The sequence below is a fragment of the Lagopus leucura genome, unplaced genomic scaffold, assembly GCF_019238085.1.
Source record: "Lagopus leucura isolate 7727_CA_CO unplaced genomic scaffold, USGS_WTPT01 Super-Scaffold_739, whole genome shotgun sequence".
Classification (NCBI taxonomy): Eukaryota; Metazoa; Chordata; class Aves; order Galliformes; family Phasianidae; genus Lagopus; species Lagopus leucura.
This window is the reverse complement of record NW_024962255.1, coordinates 20,344,958-20,361,560: the sequence shown is the minus strand read 5'-3', so window position 1 is coordinate 20,361,560 and position 16,603 is coordinate 20,344,958. Positions and strand designations below refer to the sequence as shown.

Genomic DNA, 16,603 nt, shown 5'->3' with positions numbered 1-16,603 from the left:
GAACGAGCTCTGACACAAAGTGCAGTGCCTGAGCTCAGGGTGTGTCCAGCTGGCAGGGACAGGGGCTATGGGCACCTGTCTTGCTCGCAGTGCTGGCCCTGGGCAGAGGAAGATGAGTCCATGGCAGCCCTGACGCATGCAGCAGTCTGGGGACAGCTTTTGCTTGGGTATTTTTAAGTCATATGTGGGATGTAAATTCAAGGCTAATGCCATTATTCAAACTGCTCTCATTAACATGTAAGGATGTATGGCCACAGCCATCTCATAAAGCTCACTTTCAGACTGGCCCCCTTGCCTACATGAATTCACCCTTCTCTTTGTTGCTAGATTTAGGTAATTTATTACAGCTGTGTGTATGTGAATCTGACTTGTTCTCCATGAAAGGCTGCAACCGAGAGGGTCAGAAGAACAGAGCTTAAAAAGGAAGCTGTAGCTTTCCTAGGCTTGCTCTTTGATATGCAAGTAACATCGCTTCAAACTTGCATCATGGTGGTTAATAGGCAGAAGTAGGTCTAAGGCCATTCAAGCTCTGACTCATCTCTCCTCTGTGCAGGGGCCTTTTGCATTAGTGAGGCCTTTGAAATTAAAAAAAGGACAAAGGAAAGACTAAAGGGAACTTAACAAAATGTGATAATTAATTCAACTACATTTAAAATCACTAACTGCAATGTTATTCACTTGCAGTGAATGGAAATTTAAATAATTCAAAATATATCAAATCTCACAGCAATTATTCAACTGAAAGCTCTAAAGTTCAGAACCATCTTCAGAGGGATGTGTTTCTGATGCACGAGAGTTCTCCCAAGCCAAAAGCGTGCATTATCTCTGGAATGTTCTTTTCAACCTTACGGCTCTCAAGAGTATGGTTTATTCATCTGTCAGCGTATGCACTTCTTGCCAGTGTATCACTCATCTTTTTTTCTCCAAACTAGAAAAAAAAAGCTAAAAAAAACCCCACCCTGTATTTTTAGAAAGACAGAGCAAGCCCTTAAATAACAAGTCAGCTGATTGAGAGTCCATTCTATCTCCTTCAACCACGTTGTTTCATATTTGCCTTGAAGTTAAACCTGTCCAATGAGCTTTTGCTCTCTGTGACAGACTTATAAGCAATTTATCTTCTTATGCTGCAAGCCAGGCGGCTCTTTCAAGCAGATGTATGACAGCTGTGGGAGCTAAGTGCAGCCCATGGACACAGCCAGCAGTGAGCATGATTCAGGGAAAATGGAAGCTTCCCTGTGTGTTGAAGAACCAGAAAAGGGCAGGTTCAAGGGTTAGGCGTAAGGCAGCCCTAAGTTACAGAACCTTGCAAAGAAAGGTTCCTTCCTCCACCTGACGAAAGGCTGATACCACCACCAGGTTGCCTGACATTTCTTTTAATAAGACCACGCTTCCAATTGCTAAGATCCTCGTCAAACTTTAAGCACCGTGCTGGCACGCTGAGCACGTGGCCCGCAGGGAATAACCACATAAGATTTCCTCTGTGTTTGGTGAGGTATTGCGGCAGGTCTCCCATAGTCTCAAACTTCGGAACAGGGAATGGGAAATGAGGAGGCAGGGAGGACTTCAGCCCAGAGGTGGTCAGGACGAGGAGATGGAGGACGGCCGCCGGAGCAGGGCGGGTCCCGCTGCCACGGGCTTATCGCAGCGGCCCACCGCTGGCACGTGCGGTACGCCTCGTGCTTCTGGCCGAGATAACCGCCTTCCTATCAGCGAAGGAAAGCTGCCACCGCCACCCTTTATCGCTCTCGGGTTTGAACGCTCGGCCCCTACGGCCGCGTGCAGCTACCTCTGCTCTCGCGCCCGTCGTAAACGCGCTGCCGACGGCCGGGCAGCACACGCCGAGCCCTGCGGCCGTTCGAGGAGAGCGACCCCGGGACCACGCCCGCCTCCCGCCGCCCTTCGTCACTCGCCTTCCCGAGCCGTTCTCCACCCCGCCCCGGCCCCTCTCACCGCCTCGCGGAGCTCCCCGCCGGCGGTCCGGCTCGGCAGCGGCTCCCGGCGGCCGCGGCCTCGCGCTCCGCGCTCTGAGGCGCCGCGTGAGGGAAGCGGCGAGGCGGGAAGCGGAGCGGCTCGCGCCGGGCAGCTGCGAGGAGGAAGGCGGCGGTTCTGCGGTGCCAGGGTGCATCAAGACTTCTCTCTCTCGAGCAAGATGCTGAATGTGTGGATGAGAAACTCATCGGCAGCCTTGCTGCATGTAATAATAATGAAACATTTTCTGTGTTTTAAAAGTAATTTATTCTTTTCCAGGTTAAGCAGTTGAAGTTTTCATTATGTTTTCTTTTTTCCTTGGAGTCAAACAAATATGATTTTCCTCATCAGGAGGAAATAATTTGCATGCACAAAGATGAGATGCACAACTCTTCACATTATTATAAGGAACAACAGCAAATGTTGTATCGTAGCACCAAGAATTTCCATTACAGTGCAAAGGAAAGACGCCATAAAAGCTTCTCCTCATGGCAAATCTTTTATGGTGACATTTGGATTCTAAAGCACACTTTTCTAAGCAATGAAAATTAAACTTTGCATTACAAATAAAATATAACTACCTTAAAAAAGGTAATGCTTTCTAAGAATTGAACTATGAAATTTGATTTGTTTTCTTGCATAGCAAATTTTCTTTACTCTTTGAAAGAAGTAAAAATTAATTCTTCCTTGCCTTGTCACCCTTTATCCCAAGCTGGCCAAACAACAGGAATTATTTAAGGTACAGCATGAATCTGAACATTCCTTCACAAGTTAAGCCATGTAATCCCACTCTTAATATTATAAAGATAACACTATAGAGTTAACATCTACTGTCACTTACATTGCTTCTGCTTGGCTTTCTAGGTTACAAAATATTAAGTGCCAGCTCTACAGACTTAGGAAGGGACCAAAAATTCAGATTTATAGTCTTTTACTCTCTTGCATCACCATAAATAACACACCCAGTACTGCTCGTTTGCTCAATACAAAGATTAGGGACTAGATGCGACATGTAATTTTCAAATAAATAGGCCTATCCCCTACCTGGGGTACAGGAAACTGTTGGAAGTGGCACTAAGTAGCACACTGTAAGTACTGCAAAAGTTAGAAATGAAGTTCCGTTTACCTAAACAAGAAAGAGGTTGCAACATTTAGAGTTAAACTAAGTGAAAGCATCTGTTGAGTAAGGAGACAGTTCCATGTAGCTGCTGCTCAAGGATAGTGCATCTTAGATTGCAAAGGGTCAACAAAGATGCGATTAGCCTCCTGATGCCTTCTACCATTTATCTACTTTCAGAACCAGAAAACAACATTACAAATGTGGGGCTGTTTTGTTTGCTTTTAATAGCAAAGAGCTGCTCTTGGCCTGTGGATTCTGCAGTACTAACCATCCTAATTATGTGCCTCCCCACTGTGCAATCTCTGCTGCAGTAGCTGTCTGTCAGGACTGTGCACACTGGTGCCAGTACATCTCTGGTATCATCCGAGGGCACCTCAGCATGTTCACTGAGACCAGAATCACCAACAGAACAAGTAAAAATAGTTAAGCTTCCTGACCCTAACTGTGCCTTCCCTTATAGTCCTACTTAATTATGTACATAAACCTATACCCAGTTTGGATTCTATATTCCAGTTACTTTTTTTTTTCTTTTTCTAAAACAATTACTTCCTCCTGAGCTACTGAACAATCAGGTATATAAAATCTTTCCACAAACATATTTTCTTTAACTTTAGAAAAAGTGATGGATTAATAACATTACAAATGTAACATACAGATTTTTACAAATTTAGATAAACGTTATCTTGGGTTTTAAGTTTATCTTCATGGATTATGTGTGGTGGCTCCTGGAGAACAGCAGGGAGCTCTAGCATCTTTTAATTATCTATTGCAAAAGAACTTTGTAGGACCACTGCTGAATTAAAGCCTGCTCCAACAATCTGGATCTCAGATTAAAGAAAAGAATGAATTTTTAACGAATTCCAGGCCTATTAAGCTTCTCAAAAATATTTACAATTATCTGAAATGACTTGTCAGGGTTTATACCACAATCAGTGTACAATATACCTATTTTTTAATCTAGGACGAACTATCAAAATGCTACAGGGCATCACACTTATTCCAGTTGTCTGGTTACTTCAAGCTCTTCGTTATGGTTTAATCTCCAAATTATCTCAACTGCTTTTTCTTTTTCTGTCTTTTTAGTGGAAAATGTAGTTAGTAAAATTCATGAGATTCTGCTACCTACTACTCTGCTGCTTCCAAAGCTCAAATAAACTCAGACTGTTCAGACACTGCAAGTTGTCCTGAAAAAAGTTATCGTATTGACTTTTAATTACTCAACATTTTAAAGGCCTAATAAAAATGATCAACTATACACTTGAGCATTGGTAGTTTACAGACATTAACACACAAATCCTTTTCACAGGAATTCATAACCTACACACAATGATATGACAGACATGATCATTAGACAAGAAGAGTAAAATGGCATGCAACTAGCTGCTTTCAACTTATCTGCATAATCTTCCTTTTCAACATTATTTTTATTGAGTAGCTCACTGTGAGAAAGCACCCAAAATCACTCTTACATTTTGTATACACTGAGCTTAATACAATCTTTTGATTTTTAACATTCATAACATCTTAAAACTAATGATGTTTGACATTTAAATTCAAGTGGAAAATCAGAACTACAAGCATTCTTTGTATATGTATTCTTCAAGTTACACAAAGTCTACATGCTATTCCACTCAAATATGCCTTCCAAGAAAAGGCTGTATATAAGGTACATTTTTATTAGATTACTTACAGCAATTAAACCATACTGTGCATACAACAGCAGATCAGTCTCCTGTTATGGTTGAGTAGCACCTGTTTTCAGTTTATGTCTGAAATACTTGGTTAAGTGTCCCACTGTGCTGAGCTTCAATAGCAGTCACGTGGCTTTCCAGGCCAAGACATCACATAGATGCCACCTTTGCATCATGTTACAAATAAAGCTTGCCACGATTAGAAGATGAATAATGAAAAAATGTCGCAGAACACGCATGCAGCCTGCACTTAGTGCATGGCAGTGCTAAAGGGACACTGATGACGCTCGTGGCTGGCATGACAATGGGAGTACCCTGGTCCTCTCACTTGGGTCAGACCTGTCAATGCACGATGAACTGCAGGCATCTGCCTTAGAAGATGACACAAGGATCATTGGAACTAAACAATCAGTTTGTGGGGATGCCGGATCCAGTTATAAGTACAGATTCCTGTGTTCCTAAAATACTTCTAATCCTGCAGACAATTTCATCCGGAAATATCAATCAAACCTGTGAACTGGGGAATTATCTATACAGATTTTTTCAGATTCCTGAAGCTTCACCCTTAACAGATATGTATGAGTGAATGGTACTGGTACCTCACAGTTGAAACACAGAATGTCATTTACAGTAAGAATGCAATTACTTAGGAAATACTTTGTTTTCAGCATTGCGGCAGGCTTGGAGTACAAGTATCAGAAGGCTAAATGTTACCAAAATGACAAATAGATAAAGCTGGGAAGCACTGAACCCTTTGACAGCTTATTGACTCTGATGCACTGTCAGGCTCTAATCCACTATCATCCTCCCTTGCTTTACACACATACACAAATGAAAAAACATGTTGAGACTTGACGCTGAACCTCTGGATTGAAACCTGTCCTGCTAAGGTTACTTCACTCCCAATCAAGTTTGAAAATACCAAATAAGATATTTTTGAGCACTACTTGTGAGAACATTTACATGTTTTTGGTATTTTAACCAACTCTAATACTGTCTTGTAAAGTGCATCACTTCAATAGCTAGATGGCATATTTTTAAAAGCTGTGCCCACTAAAAGGCACATATCAACAATATATATCTTTAATGCCAACACTCAGGTGTTGTTAACATTTGTACACACGGTTTTTCTCTTAACAGATTTCCCAAAATGCCCTCTTTGTGCACGCCCTGAATGACTCAGCCTTAACAATGCCCATTTTCTCCAGGTCATCATTCTCACCTTCCAGGAGACTAGCAGTGCAGTCTGGGGACTCCCCGATTCCTCTGTTGGAACTGTTCTAATTTTGCAGAGTAAGCACACACACACATTGAGTCCACACCTACCATGGGACACCCACTTTGATGCACAGGTGGGGGGGGAAGGGGCCCTGAGCTCCAGTTGCTGCTCCACTGTTTACCTGTCTGTAACATCCTACATGACACAGTGGCTGTCACTACAGAAGCATCAGAATTCTTTGCTCCCTTCTTGAAAGAGAAGCTGAGCTGAAAGAGAAGCTGGACAGGCAGTGAAAAGCTGTAATGTAAACCTGAAGCAGAATGAAGCATCTCTAACACACAGAACGGTGGTAAACTCTCAGAAAGATGCAGGATTTGAACTTGGATCCCTCCTGCAGTTTCCTACTGTCTATCCCGGTTAGTTCCTCACTCAACATAACAATAACCTGAAGGCTATGCAGAGGTTTGTACCTCTCCCCATACCTTGCATAAATAGTAAAGAAATCTGATTCTGAATTTTGCATTGCATGATAAAAAAGGGGATCCTAAAAGTTACTAGCAGCAAATGCTCAGCACAGTGGTGTCTACATCCTTTAACATTTCACTTTTAGTGATAGTTCATATTGCTAGGATGCCTTAAAAATATTAATTTAAGCAGTCAAATATTTTAAATCTTAAAACTCTTTTTATATGCTTGAGCTCAACTACATGGGTTTAATTGTGACATTTCCCATGTTACTGTGCCTTTGGCTTTAACCACGCTTGCTTCTTTCCATTTGAAATTCAGGATTCACATGTTGTTGAAATTAAATTCTACCAAAAATATATACTACTACTTACATTTTTTAATAGTAAGTAGACTCTGAAATGCTTCAGCAGAATCTATATAGGCTAGGCTTTTTTTTAAACTACATGAAAAGTCACAGAATCATAGAATGGCCTAGGTTGAAAAGGATCACAATGACCATCTAGTTTTAGCCCCCCTGCTGTGTGCAGGGTCACCAACCACCAGACCAGGCTGCCCAGAGCCACATCCAGCCTGGCCTTGAATGCCTCCAGGGATGGGGCATCCACAACGTCTCCTGGCAACCAGGTCAGAAAGGTACCTAAGCAATTCTTCCCTTTAAATAGTAAAGATGTGTCCTGTAGTGTGTAGCATGTATCTATAATATTAATATATATATATATATATATTCAGAATTGGATTTGAATATCAAATTAGTTATCAGCTCAAGGAGAGGATCCAGGTATAATTGTAGTTGGCCATATAAGTTCAATGGTCATTTATTAAAAAAGCATGGAAAAGTGTATGAATAAAGACAGAATATAAGGATTTTTCACTTTACAGTGGAGCTACAGGGAAAGCATACTGGTAGAGAGATGATAAGACTGGAATTCTGGTCTTGTATTAGAACAGGAGCTAGAAATAAATGAAGTTCAAAAGCTACATAATGATATCTTCACACATTATGATTACTCTTGAGTGCAATAAAATGAATACAGGGTCTGTACACATCAACACACTTCAAGTTTTTGGTTTATTTGTTGGGTGTTTTTTTTTTTTGGCTAAACATGACAGTCTATATTTGGATGGCTTGGGTTTTGTTTTTTTCAGAAAAGATAACAAAGCTGATGTTTTAAGATTTGTACCAATTTGTACTCTAACAATAACAGTGTAGTTCAAGAGCCTTCATTTTAGGTACTAACAATTTTCCGGGTGGTTTGCAAGCATTTGATTCCAGTGATGAAATTACCAGCCACTTCTTGCCAAAGCCAAGGATAAAAAAAAATCCTGTCTCTTTGCCTTCAGAATTCACAGTTCTTATTTTTCTAACGGTCACACTTATTCTGTAACTTTCTGCAAGTAATCCTTTGGTGTGCATAAAACAAGATGACCTAAGAATGTAGTTTCTCAAAAGCAACACTGAAGTAAATCTGCACCAGCCGAGATTAAATGTGGCTGCAGTGATGATCTGTATTTACAATTTCAGATTTGATTATTAAAATCTGGTCTTATGGAAATATTTCTACTCCATATTATAAAGCTTTCTCACTCAGGGAGCAACACAGGTGATCTGCCTTAGAGGTGTGGGAAGACACGTGGGCAAGTCTTTTGAAACACCATAGAAGTGAAGGAGAACAGTTCTCCAGCAATTCCATTCAGCCTAACCAGTCCAAGAAACTGCAAAACTGCATTATAACGTATAGTAAAAAAACATTCAAATATGAGAGATGTACCATTACCAGTATGAAAAAAAGAAAAAAAAAAAAGAAAAAGAAAAAAAGAAAAAAGAACTCCAAATGTTAAATTCAGATTGTTTATTGTAAACAGAATAACTCTAGCACTCTGTCATACTGGCTGTGTCACGTGCACCCAATTCCACATCAACTGCTTAAAATAGCACTTGCAAAAATTACAGTTATGTAATAATAATTTATGGTTTCTTACATAAACTAATTAACAAGCACTAAAATTGAATTACAGTGTATCCTAGGTAGTTTTTTATTGCTTGTAGACACTGCAGCTTTGGATCCATTATGATGAACCCATTAGTATGCCTGAGTTTATCAAAATTTACTGCTATATCAAACTCAGAAACTCTAAAATGCTGGAGAACACTTAAAAGCAATTAAGAGTTGTTGGAAAACTATATGTGCTTCCACATCCAGTCACAGAACTTTACAATTCCACATTTTTTCCTGGGGAAAATGTTATTTGTGAGCTTGTGCTAAGTACACTGCCATTCCAATTCATTTATATCATTTGTTAAGAGTTGATAGTACTTCCACTAATATATATTTATTATTATTATTATTTTTTTTTTTTTTACAGAAGCAATTTGATTTTATTCACCATAAGAGTGGTATGTTTAAATACCACTAATTCCCAAAATATATATTTTTATAATATGCTGTCAGAAGTTTTAATATATATATATAATACAAATATTTTTACTAAAAGAAAACTATAAACAAAAGCAAAAGAGTAAAAAGTCTGTTTTACGTGGAAGATCCACGAAAAACATGGTGAACAAAGACACCTGTACTGTTTTTGCTTATACCATGGCTGATTTTTTTTTCACCTCAGGCTACAAAAAGTGCTAGTGGACTTTCCTGGCAACAGGTTACATCACAAACTATCATCAAATTTATTAAAGAGATGTTCAAACATGTCCTGTTAGCCTTAAAATCACCTTAAATACACTCAATTCAGCTAGTACAGCCTCAAATAAACAAAGCTTAAAGCCCTTAAAGCATTCATTTAACTGCTTTCAAAGCCAGCATTACTACAACACTGACTCAACGACAGGAACACCCCTATTGAATATTCCAGGACTCTGATGTACACACACATGACACACATTCTATGTCGGGGCCTCAGTTTTAGGTTATAGTAGGAAGCAAACTCTCACTAACACCTCTGATATAGCAAGGGCTCATTATGAACAGATTTTACATCTTGAGTGCTTTTCATCCTCCATGCTGTCTGAATAATTACACTCAATTTCATGCACTAAACTTGTAAGAGAAGTTAGTAAGATGTTCCCTTATTTTTTTCTATTTGGGGAGTTTACCCTGATTTGCTGTCCCAAGTGGAAGACTACTGCAGAAGGCAGTGGACTTGGTGAAGACTGAACACTGTATTAACATTTTACTAAGTTATGAAATATCTATACAATATTTCAGCATTATTCTTCATCCTTGGGCTTCATACAATCTTCTTAAAAGGAGCAGGAAGGAATATTCTGTGATGTAACCTGAACTGCACATCACTGCCAAGACTTCTGCTAACCCAGTACTGCTGTACCAGCACCGCTCCATCTCAAATGCCCTCTTGAAGGACAAAAAGGACCCACAGAGATGTATCATAAAAATAATGAATCTGATTCCTTACAGGGCCTATATTTGACATTCGTCTGTTCTGCAGTCAAGAACTAACTCATGCTTAAAGTTATTTGCACTAGTAAGTACTTGACTGAGACCTAATAACAAGAAAGGCAAATTGTACTGGTGGAGAAATCATGCAGTCTATGCGCAACTGAAAACAAAAATGACACCAAATAAAGTATCTTATACGTCATATGGAAACAATTCAGAATAACACTGAAAAACTGAAGAGGATATTGATATTATCAAGACAATACCAGGACAACACTTTTGACAACAAAGCTATGTTGGACTGTTGAAGTGTTTCCAGCATTTCACGAGCTTTAATATAAAATGTCCCCAAATTTATATATAAAGATTAAAATCATGTCCATATCTTCAGTTATTTTCATTAAGACAATTCTTTCAGTTATTACTATGTTATCAATTTCTCTTTTTTACCCCTCCACTGGTTTTCACCAAACTTAAATAGAAAACATGTTATGTTGATTGCATTAAGGATCAATTTTAAAAGTCACATTCAACACAGCACTTCAAAAAATGTGAAACTCTATTTTAAGAAAAATTGTTGACCCCATCCCATTCTTTTCTCACCCTCCTCCAGATCCCAGGAAGATTATTTAGGGGCTACTAAATGTTGTTGATTGTTTTTCAGGAATAATGAGGATATTTCAAGCAATTGTTTGCTTCAGAAGCTTATTTTATCAAAATTAAAGTTTGAAGGGGTTCACTATTTCAAAAATATACTGCATCTACAAGTTGTTATTATTATTACTGTTTCAGTTGATTTTGGTTTTCAACAGGTTGTCTGTAATATAAATGACACATGACCACAACTGATTTTTCTATACTCTCTATGCCTAACACACATCTAATGTCAAATGAACCAAGAAGGAATTTGGGACGTTCATAATGGACAGAACCATTTATCCTAACAGTCTTTAATAATTTTGTTCATCATGAAGTCCCCTGAAACCGCATCAGTGCTGATCATTTGCATTTCTTCATCCATTGAGGTTCTTCACAGTTTTGCAGCCATGAAATTGATATGTGGTTTCACCAGTGGAAAGAGTGGCAGACTGCGCTTGAATTCTGTCATATTTTGAATCACGCTTGGCTGCAAAGAAGCGTATGCAAGAAAGTCTGTTCAATTATCCTTAATCAGAAGAGCGAGAAATTCCCCACAAGTTATTCTACACCTACATAAATATACACGGGTCTTGTTTTCTTTCAGTGATTCAACATTTCATATTACAGAATTTTCCCAAATAAAGTGGCATTACCTCTGAAATGAATGGTTCAATATCTACTCCAAATAGTTTAAAACAGTAACTGTAATGCTGCGGTTGCATTATTAATTACATCACGTAATTTAGAAAATGCAGAGTTAAGTTTGTAAAAATAACAGCAATCCAATGAGCTATTATTTGTAGTTGCTGCAATAAAGTCACTTTTTAACACTTAAGTCAAAACAAGTATACCCATATTTAATTCACACAGAAATTTCTATCATGGTGATTATCTCACCTATTAGCACTGACTAAGAAGAACAGAGATCTACAACTGCATTGCAAAAAGAATCACCTACTGGGACAAACACATTTCTTCAAGCAATTTCACCTCAACCTCATTTGAGGTCCAGGAATGGCCCAGTGTTATTGCATCTACTTACATGAACAGCAACACTGAGTCAATAACACTTCTATGAATAGACCTCCCCAAACTGCTTCATTCACAGGGTATATTAATCCACATTCACAGGAATATTTCATCATTTAAGATCATGACCAGACAGTTAGGTGTTTCGTTTTCTGAACAGATAAGTTTACTGATGCATATCCATCCTTCTCTTGACACTTCACACATCCTAACACACGAGCTCAGACAATCATAATCTGTATTTTATTCTGTAGTGTAGACACTCAGAAGAGCTACCTACTTCTATTAGATTTCATTTCTACGAACAGAAGGAACAAAGTTAATAGCATAGATGGTTAAAAAAAAAAAAAAAAATGATAAAAACCTGTTATTAAAGACAACCATGCACGTGTAAAAAAAGCTAAAAAAGAAAAAAAAAAACAACCTGTGAAAGTATAAATGTCAAGAAGTTTGTACTTTCTCCCTGTAATTGTATTCAAGAATTCTAGACTTCCTTCAATAAAGCCTGGGATTTTATGTGTTGATTCTTTTTACCTGTGGTAGTGGTGGTGCTGGTGCCAAGTTCACATCATTTTGGCATGGAAATTCTCCAACAACAGGGCCTATTTAATATCATCAAAATTAATTTAGAACCAGAACTCAATCAGTGCCTTTCATACAGCAAATTGGACAGATCAAGACATAAAACACAGGATGACAATAATTTTCAGTTATCTCTAAATAAGTTTTTTGAAGCTTTTGCTTTTATACTCGTAATTACCTTTAAAAATACAAGCAGATTAATCCTTGATTTTACTTGAGAACACATGCTGAGGCAGTGTTTTGTTGGTTTTTTTTTTTTTCATTTTACTTATATGTACGGAGAATGTAGCAATAAAAAGAGCTGATGTACTGGAAAATAAATACTTAAAACTATATTTCTGTAAAAATTATGTGAACAGTATTAAATGCCAATGATATATGCAATAACAGCACATCTGTGTTCCAAAGAGAATCCTTCAGTAGGACATGCTTATGGAGACATGGAGATTACTCCATATACCAAATCCTGTTTAGCAACCCCAAGTCTTTCCTGCCTGTCCCATGCACCCTCTACTTACTCCAGTCCCACACAAACTTATTAAATCCAATAAGCCTGTCTCACGTGTGTATGTTATGCAGTTCCTTAAATCTTCCTTCCTCAATTTCCAAACTCAAGTTTCAACCCTAATTTTTACACTGGGAGTTCAAAATGTTCCAGCATCCTCATCTCCTACATCTCTACTGCTTCTAATCATTTTCTACTCTCCGTGGAAATGCGTCTGCCTCCATGAGGAAGGAAACTCCCTAGGAGTCTTTTCAGCCTCCTTCATGTTACCCTGTTCAGCAGTTGCATTTCTTCCCAAGAATTTTCACTTGGACTCACAGGAAATTAATCAAAGTCCCGGCTTCTATTTCAAGGCAGAAAAAGAGACCAATTGTCAAATTAAATGACTTAGGAGATATGGAATACATGGAGAGAAGGCTATGCTTTACTATAACCACTGTAAGAGTTAAGTAGTTGTTAGGCTTCCTCCCATGTTCCTCTTGGCTTAAGAAGATACCATTCCGAGTGAATAATAAACCACTTGGCAATATAGTTACTTTCTAAAAATAAAGTTTTCTAAAGTTAGTCACGGTATTAGAGCTAATTCTATTTAGCTAGCAATGATTCCCCAGGATAGATACTTTGGAACAAGTCTCCTTTACTCAGCTGAAGAATTATGACTTCCGTGGTATCATAAAAATCATTCTGATACTGGAAAGAGTTTCATAAGAGGCACACAGCTATCTGCTTCCTTCTGTTCTATTTCTAACACCAGTGCTATGCATGCCAAAATTTAATTCTAGCATGAACTGGTAAAAAATTAGCACAAAACAACGTAAGTTTTTCACTCTCTATGTATTTATTTATTGTTCATTAACTGGAAACACCATTAGCCTTTTCCTCTTGGAATTCTAAAATGGAGTAGTAGAGTCTACAATGCACAGATAATCTAAAATATTTGAAAACAAAACCTAAACAGACTTCCTCAAGTTATATTAAATGCAACATCTGACATTCCTGGAGGGTTACTTTATATTTGCTTTTTCTTTAAGAGTGCTTGAATAATGAATTGAGGACCTTTTCTGATTGTTAGGAAAGCAATCATTTTATTGATAACTGCAAATTATAACTTCGGAGTTTTAGGTGTACATCAAAATATTGTTCTATTTAATGATATCAATATGCTTTTGAATGGCTGAAGAATTTGGCCACAGATGTCAACTAGAAAATTTGAAGCACCTATACGAAGAAAATTTAAAAAAGAAATTCTTTTTCCTTTCCAACATATGCAATCTCCAAAGCTGGATTTTTCTTGAAGTACATTTGTATAACACGACAAGAGTATTTTTAGCTAGGACTTGCTTGAACACAAATTGATTAAATACTATATTCAGCACAGTACTTACAGGAATCCATTTCCCTTGCAAGGACGTGTACTGAAACCTTGTGTCTTCTGGGAGCATCAATTGCCAACAACACCTAGAGTAAACAATATCAATTAGTTCAGTTGTGGAAAGTATCCATCACAAATATATAATCTCTAAAAGAACGACAGCATTTACATTTTAATTTAAGCTTTAACATGAAGGTGAATTTTGAGACATCCCTTAAAGCATTATTAAAGGTAGTCCATACCTTGAATCATTTTAGAATCAAGTTGTTTACAAAATTCATGTACTACTTGGGACTCAAACCATTCAAACATAAAACAACCAACAAAAATCCTGGAAGTAGCAAATTCAGCTATAAACTATCAAAGTATCAGGATTACCACCTAAAAACCTAGCAAAACTTTCAGAAGTACATCACCCTGAGCACAGTTATTAAACTCAGCAGGACTAGCTCACCAATCTAGAATTATTTCTACTCTGGAGTACTGGTTAATCATTTATTGAGCATTACTGTAAGTAAAAAAGTATCAATTCCCACAAACATAGAACATGCATACTTGCTGAAGTTATCAAGCTACTGGAATTCCATTTTCCAAGTTTATGTTTGCTGTGCTTCTTCACCCATGCCACCATACTATGAAAAACACACGTTAGGGTTCACTGTCATCTACTGCGCAAAGCAGTAAGATTGGTTCTCTAGCACAGATAGAAGCTAATGCAAGAATGACCCTGGTAGCGAAATGGATAAACACAGATAGACTACAAAAGTGAAACAATTTTGAATTGAATTTCCAAATAGTATTAAACTACATGACTAACTTACCTTGTAGAACTGTATGATATCATCCTTGGTCAGGGTCTTGAGATATGCCACTTCAATGTTATCTGCACAGTAGTAAAAATTAGAACAAGTCTGCAAATCACAGCTGGTTATTAGCACACTAATTCTAAGTATTTATTCTTTCCTGCAATTAACTGCAAGTGATATGCTTTTCATTCTTAACTTAAAAGCTAACACTTGTACCACTAAAAGTGTCAATGGAAGCTTGGAAAAAAATTATACTTTAACTAACATCCTTTGTGATTGGACTTACTAAAAAAAAATGCACGTTTGAAGAATACTGACAGCATTGTATATTATTCAGTACTTAAAAAATGCGTCTACTCTTCTATGTCATCTTCACATCAGTGTTACCTATTTCTAATGCAGACTGATTGCAGAGTTTTTATTAACAGTTAGGAAAGATGGCATGAATTTTTGAAAATAAACATGAAGAAGAGTGACAGCCTAAATCATATTTTTTAAGGAACAACCACCTTTCAGATATTTGATGACAAGTGTGTCTCAGTAGCTACATCAGATTACATAAATTCAATTGTAATGAACTAGAAATTTAATATCACTCAAGAATGAGTGTTTTTGTTATAGGTATGCTTGCATTTCTTAGGATTAGCAGATAGGTCAAGAAAGGAAAGTGTGTGAAAGAATACGCAGCTAATATGTTGGTGAAGCATACAGGAAGTAGTTCATACAAAGTTCTAAAGGGAGGAAATTCAAAAATCAGCAAAACAGGATGATGACAGTATTTTAAAGTCTGATGTAAAACAGCAGAAGTAATAATAATGTTAAAACCTAAAAAACTTTTTCACTTCTTCATGCTGGAATACGCATTTCTGCTTTGACAAATATAGTCATTTGAGAATCATTTAATGAAATCAAATTCCCAGCGGGCAGAAGGGAATTAAAGATACTCAAGCAAAATAGTAAGTTTAGTGGAATTCAGATGTGAAAGATATGGCTACAGTTAACAGTAAGAAATTCTAGAGAGAGAAGATGGATCCAAGTAGGGTAAAAACAGCAAGACTTAAAGCAGAGAAAAAAATGCATTATTTCAGACACAAAAAAGTACTCAAGTTCTCACACCAGTCCTTAAACTCAGCCATGAAATCTTGTCAGTATCTCTCATTCTCTCAAAACCAAGCCAGACAACAATTTGAAATTTTTCATTATTACAACAGTTCAGTTAGTATAACAAAAAAAAAAAAAACTTGCTATGAAAGGCTGACACTCTGCATGTAAAGCAAAAGAGAAGTCACGATACAGAGTGAGTCTTATGTAGGCAGCATATTATGCATGAGAGATGGAAAATTATAGCTTTAAGTAAGAGTTGAGACATGAAAATGTGATGAAAGGCTGATCTATATCTAAATCTGTAAGTATTTTTTCATGTTAAGAAACTAAAATCATTTAAGCATTGATTTCTTTCTTCACAGAAGACATTTTAGAAAGCATATAACGAGCTAAATAAAAACTAGATTTAAAACTCCTATCCATCACCTTTTAGGAAAAAAAAGACATTTATTTATTGTAGAAAATCAAATTAGATTTGTTTCAAAATATATCATTTAGTGATAGAAAATAAAAGCTAACTCAGAATATTACTTATATATCTAGGTATTTAGGATTTAAAATTTTCCAACACTGATAAAAAAGGGAAAATACAACTTCAGCAGCATGTAGGATCACAGTATTATGATATTACTGTAAAAAACTGCCTGTCCATTTTCAGTAAGAACAGCAGAAGCTGGATTTCAATCAACC

At 37.3% G+C, this 16,603-nt stretch overlaps 1 protein-coding gene across 3 annotated transcripts in view; it reads right to left on the bottom strand.

Moving 5' to 3' along the window:
• Window positions 1-8,301: 8,301 nt before the first annotated feature.
• IDE (insulin degrading enzyme) overlaps window positions 8,302-16,603 on the bottom strand; it is a 53,411-nt gene continuing 45,109 nt past the window's right edge. For all 3 annotated transcript variants that reach the window (XM_042862936.1, XM_042862935.1, XM_042862934.1), the window contains exons 22-25: window positions 14,825-14,886; window positions 14,017-14,089; window positions 12,079-12,146; window positions 8,302-11,002 (exon numbers count right to left, since the gene is read on the bottom strand). In XM_042862936.1, the coding sequence (XP_042718870.1) occupies window positions 10,907-11,002; window positions 12,079-12,146; window positions 14,017-14,089; window positions 14,825-14,886 (299 nt within the window). In that variant the 3' untranslated portion in view covers window positions 8,302-10,906. The remainder of the gene's footprint in view (window positions 11,003-12,078; window positions 12,147-14,016; window positions 14,090-14,824; window positions 14,887-16,603) is intronic.